This window comes from Poecilia latipinna, unplaced genomic scaffold (genome assembly GCF_001443285.1).
Source record: "Poecilia latipinna isolate Pla-1442-1.1 unplaced genomic scaffold, P_latipinna-1.0 Scaffold3302, whole genome shotgun sequence".
NCBI classification, from domain to species: domain Eukaryota; kingdom Metazoa; phylum Chordata; class Actinopteri; order Cyprinodontiformes; family Poeciliidae; genus Poecilia; species Poecilia latipinna.
The window spans coordinates 9,765-19,729 of record NW_015115918.1 but is presented as its reverse complement, the minus strand read 5'-3'; the positions used below and the strand labels follow the sequence as shown (position 1 = coordinate 19,729).

Genomic DNA, 9,965 nt, shown 5'->3' with positions numbered 1-9,965 from the left:
GGATTCCTTGGTTTTTTAAATTTTTTCCTCATTCTTTTCATTTTTTTAAATTTTTTTTTTTTTTAAAAAAAAATTGGGGGGGGGGGAAATGTGGATTCTATGAAATTAATTTTACTTTACAAAATATAAAGGATAGGCTAAGATTATTATTTTTTTCCACAAAAATAAAGTCATAAAGTTAAAAAAAATACAGACAGTAAAATGAGAATAATGTCACATGACAAAGTTGAAATAATGAGAATAAAGTCTTAATATTAGAAGAATAAAGTAGTAATTTTAGGAGAACTCCATCATAACAGATAGAAATAATTGTCAACGCTTTTTTTCTATAAAACAATTTTTTTTCTCATAATTTTAAGATGTTATTCTGGTAAAATTGCGTCTTTATACTGGTAATATAATAACGATATTGTTGTAATTGAACACAAATTCTCCTAGCCCAGCCATAATTCTTCATCGTACAACTCATAGAAGGGATGATTGAAATAAAATCCACTTTTTGAAAATATTTCTCGTCATTTGTAATTTCTTTTTTTAGGGGAAAAAAAAAAGATTTAAAATGGGATCTGGATGGAAAAATAGTTTATTTTTAATCCATACCGCCCTGCCATACTCTGTCATTCCAGCTGGTTTTAGATCAAGCTCCTCATAAATTAGTAACAAAGAATGATGGATTTGATGGATTCCCTGCTTGGATTTGGAGGCCTGAGCGTTGATGTTTTCGTTCCCGTCAGGTCATGAAACGGGTCCGGGCCGAGCAGATCCAGTACGCTGTGGCTCAGTACCTGAAGAGGAGACAGTATGTGGATACTGACAGCTCCCTGAAAGGAGCCAAGCTCTTCCAGTCCACAGAAGAGCTGGCTGCTGGTCTGACTGGTGAGCTCATTCTTTCTTTGGCCGTTATTTAAAATACAGTCATCATGTAACCAAAGTGATTTCCTCCTCGCTGTGAGCAGTGCAGACGGAGTCGGGCTATGCCAACATTGTCTCTGCTGCTCCCTGCCAGCCCGACCCGCAGCAGTATGAGGTCCAGTTCTCCAGGCTCCGCTGCTTCCTCTCAGGTATCACACCTACACTTTGACTGCATGTAACATCCTCTACTGCTCAAATAGTCTTTATTCTTGCTTGACTGCAAAACCAGCCTTTAGACACTAGATGGCAGCAATGTTCATATTCCTGTTCAACCCAGTAGAAGAAGCAGCTCTGGTGTAAACAGAGCTGGTGAAGGAGGATATTGGCACATATCTACCTCCATAGAGTTTAGATTTAGACATTTGTGACAGTGAAAAGAGGTTAGTAAAGCAACCACACCCTACCCCTGACTTAAAAAAATTTGGTGTCAAACAAACAACCCTGTATAAAATAATTGATTACTTAAATAATCGTTAGTTGCAGCTCTAAATGGGAACTTTTAAGGCCTTTTTTGATCCTGAATGTTGAGATTATTTCCTATTTTTCCTCCAACAGAAACAGAAATCTCATATGCCCAGGAGGTCAGCAGCCTCCTCTACCCTCTCTTCGTTTATCTCCACCTTGACATGGTGCACTGCGGCCTGAAGGGGGCAGTAGACAGCTTCTACGTCCGTTTTCACGACGCCTTTCTTCACGACGGGGAGCAGCGGTCGGTGGTGGAGCAGCTCCGCCACGTTGTCACGGCGCAGGACGTCGCCGCCAATCCCAAGCTGAGGTCTTTCCTGGAGCATAAGTATGTGGTTCACCTGACGGAGCCAGCGCACAGCTACCTGCTGCGCTACCTGCAGAGCGACGACAACAGCGCCATCTGCAGGGCGCTCAGCACACACCTGCAGGTGGAGGTCACCGCTTCCAGGCGAACCGAGTACCAGCTGTACGGAGCCGCCGCTGGCTCCATGGCGGCCGCCAACGCCGGCTCCTGGGCGGGCGGAGGCGGAGGCGAGGGCGGCGCCGAGGCGGTGGAGGTTCCCGCCGGGATCCCGCAGAACGAAGTGGCGCTTCTGGCGCTGCAGGACTGCATCAAGAAAGTCCGTGAAGGCCCGCCGTCGCTCACCACCATCTGCTTCTACGCCTTCCACCACACGGAGCAGATGCTGAACGCGGCAGAGGTTTCGCCGGACAGCCGGCTGCTGGCGGCCGGGTTCGACAGCTCCGCCGTGAAGCTGTGGAGCCTCCGGGCCAGGAAGCTGAAGGCCAAACCGCACCAGGCCGACGTGTCGTACATCCACCTGGCGTGCGACGTGCAAGAGGAGGAGGTGAGCCGACAAAACTAGTGGCCTTTACTTTAAGAGTTCAGATCAACATTACGATAGTCAACTAAAACTGAAAGTGAGAGAACATTTTCATTAACTGAAATAAACTCAGAACCCTTTTTCCAGGAAATTTTGAGATTAAAAATTCTCAAAAGACACAAATTTTCCACATTTAAAACTCAGACTTTTTCAAGATATTTCTAGAAAATCTTTCTCACATATTTTTGATTTTTTGAGTTCAGAAATGTCCTGGTTTTTTTCATGAACATTTCTAAGATCAAACTCAAAATTTCAGAGTTTTTTCTTGCAAATTTTAAACTTTTGAAACTAAACAAATTTCTCAGTTTTTTGCTTTAGAAAAGTTATCAGATTAATCTCAGTTTTTGAGTTTTTTTCTGGCAAATTTTTAACTTTGAAATTCAAAAGTTAGAGATTATCCTCAAAATTTGGATGTTTTTAAACTGTCGACATTTTAAACTCAGAAATTTCCAATTTTTCTTCAAAATTTCTGAGATTAATCTAAAAATTTCTGTCTTTTTTTGGCGGACATTTACTCCTTTTTTATATATATATATTCATGTAAACATGTACATAATGGCTCTAATACGTCGCCGTATGTGCGTTTATGTCCAGACGTGTCCTGATCTTTTTTGTCGTCCTCCAGGTGGACGAGGAGGACGGCTGCGGCAGCGAGGTGAAGATGCTGCGCGGCCACAGCGGTCCCGTCTATCGCACTGCCTTCCTGACCGACAGCTCCGGCCTGCTGTCCTGCTCCGAGGACTCGACCATCCGCTACTGGGACCTGGGCAGCTTCACCAATACGGTGCTGTACCAGGGCCACGGCTACCCGGTGTGGGACCTGGACATCAGCCCCTGCAGTCTTTACTTCGCCAGCGGCTCCCACGACCGCACCGCCCGCCTCTGGACCTTCTCGCGCTCCTACCCGCTGCGGCTCTACGTCGGCCACCTGTCCGACGTCGACTGCGTCAAGTTCCACCCCAACTCCAACTACCTGGCCACCGGCTCCACGGACAAAACGGTGCGGCTGTGGAGCACCCAGCAGGGCCAGTCGGTGCGGCTCTTCACGGGCCACCGCGGTGCCGTGCTGGCGCTCGCCTTTTCGCCGAACGGGAAGTACCTGGCGTCGGCCGGCGAGGACCAGCGGGTGAAGCTGTGGGACCTGGCGGCGGGGACGCTGTTTAAAGAGCTGCGCGGCCATGCGGACAGCATCACCAGCCTGTCCTTCAGCCCGGACAGCAGCCTGGTGGCGTCTTCCTCCATAGACAACTCCGTCCGCGTCTGGGACATCCGCAGCGCGCACGGCGGGGCGCCGGCCGCCGACGGCTCGTCCGGCGAGCTGGTGGGTCAGTACGTGGGAAACACCAGCAACGTCCTGAACGTCCAGTTCATGGCCTGCAACCTGCTGCTGGTCACAGGAACGGCGCTGGAGAAAACCGAGCCGTAGCAACAAACGACTCCGCTCCGATTTCACTTCCACAGTTTCATTCATGTTGATGTAGAATATCGTGGAAGCCTGGTTACTGAAATGTTGCCGTGTTTTCTGCAGACGCCGTGGTTTTTACGATGGAGTAGGAGGGCCATAAGTAAAATAAAATTACCAGGTTAAAGCTGGAATAATGAGAATAAAACAGGTCACATTTTAAGAATAAAGTTGTAATAATATGAAAAAAGTCATTTTACTAAAATAAACTACGAGAAAAAAGTTCTACAATAAGAATCCTATGAAAAAGTTATAACATTACGAATCGTAATACACAATATAAGCAGTCATATTTTGAGGACAAAGTCGTACAAATGTGAAAATAACTCATTTCAAGAATAATCCCAACGTACTTCGAGTCTAAAAACTGTAATATTTAGAGAAAAGAGTCGAATTTGTCATCAGTATTATGATGTTATTGTAATATTTCAACTTTATTTTTGTAATACTACAACTTCATGTGTGTTTTTTTTATTTAATCTCGTTTTATTTAAACTTCGTGGCCCTAATATTCCGTCGTAGTTTTTCATGGTATCGTAAGAAAGCACCAAAACAATCAGCAACAAAAAAAAAAAAGGATTTTCTGTTTCTGAAACCTGATGATATATTCTTTATCGTACTGTAAATGAAGTGTAAATACGTTTCTGGGCATTTTTCACTCTGTTCCATAGGAATCTGGATGCACAGCACCAGTAAAAGGGGAAAAATGTTTTTTTGTTTTTTTTTCTATGAACAATAACATTATTGATAACTTGCTTATTGCTGCAGTTGGAATAAACTTGTAAGTTTCAGCAGCTCTGTGTACATTTCCTGTTCCCACTACATCCACACAGGCTTAGTTGTGTAGTAACTACTTACATTTACTTCAGTAATTTTATTATGAAGTATTTTTACTCTTTCTTGAGTAAAATTTCTGGATTTTCTACCCACTGAATGAAAAACAAATGTTTTAATCAAAAAGTCACCAGACACAAACACACACCTGCAGTTTTTGTTAGTTTCATGAATTTAACATTTAAAAACTGATCTGGAAAAATTTATTTTGCCTGATTTCATTATTTTTTATTACTTACATGAATTATTGTCCTTAAAGTACCAAAATTTTCACTTTATATTTTAGTCCATCTGATGATGTAATTTTTAAATATTAAATGATTGATAATTTTACTCAGTACTTTTTACTTTTGAATAATTTCTTGAACTTTTTACTTGACTAAAAACATGCTGAAATAGTGCGACTGTTACTTGAATACAATGTTTGGGATGTTTTATTTCCATAAGTGACTCTAGAAGCTCAGCAGATAGAAAATAACAGTAGAGAAACAAAGATTGTCTAGAAACAAGAGGTCTCACTTTGTCATAAACTTGCTCTTTATTCAATGAAGTCACTCAGTGGGGAGAGTATTCAGGAATTTTACTCAAGAGTAGTGATACCTAATAAGAATATTACTCAAGTAAAAGTAAAAAATTACTCAAGAAAATGTAACTAGTTACTTCGAACAGAATATCTTCAGACTACAGTATGTCTGCCTTCTGCAGCAGCTAAGTGCAGTACAAAATAATGAAAATAAAGAAATCCACATGTTTGTTTCCTGTTATCAAGGTGAACATTCACTTCCCCTTGTTTGTCGAAGCTCGATTCTGGTTCACACCTTGCACAGAACAATGTGAGCGACTGCGTAAGCATGCACACATGCAGTCAACTATCCAGCTTGTCCAGATCTTTGAAGTTGCTTAACAAGTCGCTCTCTGCCCTGTAGATCTGACTTAAGATTTCTTTCACAAACCCTGCATACAGTAAAATATATAATTCATAAACGATAATCTGTAATTATCTTTGCATCTCATGATACATGGATCTTTCAGGCCTTAAAGGAAACGTAGAAGTTGTGTTTTATAAAGGAAGTGGAGTTTGTTTTGTTGTTTCCACGTCAACTTGATTTATTTTAGCTTGAGTTTATCTAGAGGCTGGTAATCTCAATGTGTTTCACAAAAATGGAGATTTCCCGTTATACTGCAGATTAATTTAATGCTAGTTCACTGCAAAAATACAACATTTACTAGAATTGTCTGTTGCAGCCCAAGTTCAAATACAACATATAAAAAGTTAATAAAACCACATTTTCCTTTCATTTATTTCATTTATATTGCTTATACTGCAAAAACATAAAATCTTACCAGGTTTTTTGATCTAGTTTCTGGTGCAAATATCTAAATACAACAAACTAACAGACAAGTAACTTTTTGGCAAGATATATGAGCTTGTTTTAAGCAAATAATTCCTTAATGTTGACGAATAAATATCAGCACCACTGGCAGATTATGTAATTTAAAACAACAATGCAAAAAAATAAAGTCTTACCAAGTACTTTTGGTGTATTTTGTCAGGACAAATATCTTTCTTCAGTTGAAATAAGTCAAAACTATCTTACAAGTAACTTTTCTGCAAGATATAGGAGCTTGTTTTAAGTCAATATTTTTAATGCTGATAAAAAAAAAAAAGTTCACTGGCAATTTGTTTAAACTAATAAGAGATTTTTCATGTTATAAGTGAAACGATTTGCACATGGAACTAGTACTTTTTTTAATCAATAATAGAGAATTATTTACTTTAAACATGCCATTATATCTTGCTGAAAAGTTACTTGTAAGTTAGTTTCGTCTTATTTCAAATGTACTAAGATATTTGCTCTAGAAACTAGACACACAAGACTTGGTAATATTTTGTGTTTTTGCATTTACTTTCCAATAGAACTTCATGTGGACCTACTTTTACTACATCATGAATAGATTTCATGGAAATGTAGTTCAAAAACAATAAAATCACTTCCTGTCTATCTATGCAGGTTTCTTTAACTATTTTTTTGTGAATGCTCCTGTTGCCTTGTCAACACGCGTGTGTCCTCCTGCAGGCCAAGCCCAGTGAGACTGACAGAAAGGGAGTGGCTCTCTACCTGGAGGACAAACCAGTTTCTGTCTGCCTGGGGTGTGATCACCAACCAGCTCTACCCAGCCGACACTCTTCCCTACATCCACCACTCTGTCAGGTGCAGCTCACCTCACACCTTCTTCTCCTCTTCCTCCTCCGTGCGCCGAAGAAGAGAATGCCTCTGCAGTCCACTCTGTCCGGCAGGAACTCCAACCAGGTGGTGAACTCTCAGTGGGACGGGAAGTCGTTTGAGCAGCTCAGGCAGGAGTGTCTCCAGAAGGGGGTTCTGTTTGAGGACCCGGACTTCCCCGCAGCTGATTCCTCGCTCTTCTTCAGCCAGAGCGTTCCTGTGCAGATCGAATGGAAGAGGCCGCGGGTATGTAGGCTTTGAAACATCACAGCTGGTTGATGTTTGGGACGCAAAAATCTGTTGAAAAGAAATATATTTACTTATTATATTAGTAAATGAAAGATACAGTGCAAAAACACAAAAGGTTAACAAAGTAATATTTGGTCTAGTTTCTAGCACAAATATATTAGTACACTTGGAATGAGAGAAAACTAATTTGCAAGATATAGGAGCTAATTCCTTAATGAAAAAGTACTAATTATAAGTGAAATAATCTGCTAGTGGAACTAGTACTTTCTTAATTAATCGACATCAAGGAATTATTGACTCTTACGTACTGCTGAAAAGTTACTTGAAAGTTAGTTTTTGTCATATTTAAAGAGTTCTTAGATATTTGCACTATAAACTAGATAAAAATACTTAGTATGATTTTGTGTTTTTGCAGTGTAAGCAAAGTCGAAGAAGGAAATGAAGGGAAAGTTTAATGTTATGAACTTTTTATGTGTTGTGTGTTTTTACTAGGCCTGTCACTAACAGTTATTTTAGATTAATCTATCAATTAATTGATTAATTGGATACAATAAATCGGCACATTCTACAGATTTTTCATTTAACCACATAAGCTTTCTTATGCAATATTCAAAAAACATACAAACATGAAAATAAATAATTCACATTATTTTTTTAAAACAAGAAAGCAAACATTTTATTGTCTAAATTGCAATACCACATTAGTACTTTAGTGTATTCGAAACTGGGTTAAGCTAATAATATGCCAATTTTAGACAAATATGCTTTCATTTTAAATGCAAAACACACACACACACACATATATATATATATATATATATATATATATATATATATATATATATATATATGTATATGTAGTATGCTTTTGGCTTAATTATTGCTCTGATTATGTTTTTTTTCCTTCACAAAATGGCCTTTGTTGAGTCTATGTTCCAGTTAACGATTAATTGATAACTAAATTAGTTCGCGTGATTATTTCAATAATCGATTAATCACGATTAATCATTTCAGCTGTACTCTCAGTTAACAAACCTGATCTGACTGAAACTTTTTGTAAATGGAGTAGATAATATCCACGTTTAACGTATCTGTAGTAAAAATGTCAGTAGCTGGTTTGCAGGTTTCTCTTCATCTCTTTGTTTACCCATTAACCCATTTTTACCCCACCTTTGTATCTCATCTAGTGGAAAAAAAAACTCACCCCTCTACTTTGTTACAATCTCTGTACATTTTTCCTCGGGGCGTTTCTTCTGAGTAAATGCTTCAGCTGCCATCTTGGTGTGTGGTGCTGTGTGTATTTTCAGTTAGTGACTGACTGGGATTTCAGACTGATTGATATGTTTGGAATGTGAACACGCCTATCAGGAATGCTCCTGGTGTGGCCTTTAAAATCAACCAACCTGTTTCCTTTCTTGTTTTTTTCTGTCACTTCTACAGGAGATATGTGAAAACCCTAAGTTCATCGTCGGTGATGCGAACAGGACGGATATTTGCCAAGGACAGCTTGGTGAGTGGTTCTGTTATCTGTCTCTGGCTATGTTCACACAGCAGGCAAACGCGATTTGTATCCGGCGTTTTCACCGCAATCTGATCGTTTCACCCCTCCTAAAATATCCGATCTGTGCCGCTTCCATGTGGCATTGATTCGGATATCCGAATGTTTTCAAAGAGCCAGTGCGCCACAAAAGACCATCACTAGTACTTGTGGTTCTTTTCTATTAGCTTCCTTCCTGTTTTCATATATATTTTTTTAAATTTTACTATTGGCTCTCATTGCTAAACAATTTAAAAAATCAATCATAAACGGCTCCATTCATTATGGACCTTACCAAGCCCCGCCCAGAAACGCCCCTCGACAGTCCCACGTGGCTGCATGTCTCACAAACAAAGCCTCGCAGAGCTTAGTTTCTATGTATTAACATGGCGTCTTTCGTTTCAACTGACTCTCTACAAAGTATTTCTGAGTCCATTAGTGTAGCAATTCTGCCGGATTTTCAAAAAATATCAGCCACGACAATGGACAGGGGAACAAACAAGTTCCTGTCATCTTTTTTGGACGACATCAAGGTGTTTGAGCCACGCGATGCCTCCAACATTGTGCGCCTCGCAGCTAAATGCTACCGGTCGATGAGGAAAACAGCAGATCCTCACACCCTCAGCATAAATATACTGTGGACAAGATCACTGATGCCTGTTGTTCTTGCAAGGCTGGGGGCATTCATGGTTTTGAGGGTTACTTTTGAAATCAGTGATTTCTGTTGTTGGCAAATGTTTGAGTGTGCCTAGGCCTGATGCACTGTACTCGGTGCTAGCGTGGCTAACACGATTACAGTTTAGTAAAAAGCCTTTTCAGGTAAAATAAAATCTGTAATGTATGTCAGATACACATTGCATATTGATCTGTTCAGCTAACGTAAGACTGTGTAACAGACAGGCTTCAAGGTGTAGAAGTTGTATGAGTACTGCCATTATGCTGTACTTAGCTAAAAGGTTTTCATAATGAATGTGTTTATTATTGACTTTTTTTTCAGACATGGGGGTCATTGTTCACACATAAGGCCTCCTTAAGACCTTACAATATTTCAAGCTTCAAAATCCCAAAGGTATCGGGAGGTGCTGGTGCCTATCTCTAGCTAACGTTCCGGGCGAGAGGCGGGGTCACCCAGGACAGGTCGCCAGTCTGGCAGGGCCACTCAGAATATCCCCATTCACTAAACACAAAGAAAGCAAAGTAATAATACTTACACCAGCACACACTCCTTCCTTTGTTTTTATTGATCCTACGACGGTTGAGCTGCAAATGCGTTCGTGCGCAAGCTTTGAACCAAGGTAGGCATTCCGTATCAGATTTGGGAAATCTGTGAATTTTATTTCCACAAATACGATCAGGATGCCTGACATCGCCTGTACAGATTCCCCACTGACAGT

At 40.2% G+C, this 9,965-nt stretch overlaps 2 protein-coding genes across 2 annotated transcripts in view; both read left to right on the top strand.

Moving 5' to 3' along the window:
- The window catches only part of taf5l (TAF5-like RNA polymerase II, p300/CBP-associated factor (PCAF)-associated factor), an 8,805-nt gene extending 4,285 nt beyond the window's left edge, over window positions 1–4,520 (top strand). Inside the window, exons 2-5 of the mRNA XM_015023408.1 lie at window positions 735–876; window positions 957–1,061; window positions 1,468–2,228; window positions 2,890–4,520. Coding sequence (XP_014878894.1) covers window positions 738–876; window positions 957–1,061; window positions 1,468–2,228; window positions 2,890–3,690 — 1,806 coding nt within the window. The 5' untranslated portion in view covers window positions 735–737 and the 3' untranslated portion in view covers window positions 3,691–4,520. The remainder of the gene's footprint in view (window positions 1–734; window positions 877–956; window positions 1,062–1,467; window positions 2,229–2,889) is intronic.
- Window positions 4,521–6,581: 2,061 nt separating this feature from the next.
- The window catches only part of LOC106940625 (calpain-9-like), a 12,933-nt gene continuing 9,549 nt past the window's right edge, over window positions 6,582–9,965 (top strand). Inside the window, exons 1-2 of the mRNA XM_015023409.1 lie at window positions 6,582–7,031; window positions 8,475–8,544. Of these exons, the coding sequence (XP_014878895.1) occupies window positions 6,597–7,031; window positions 8,475–8,544 (505 nt within the window). The 5' untranslated portion in view covers window positions 6,582–6,596. The remainder of the gene's footprint in view (window positions 7,032–8,474; window positions 8,545–9,965) is intronic.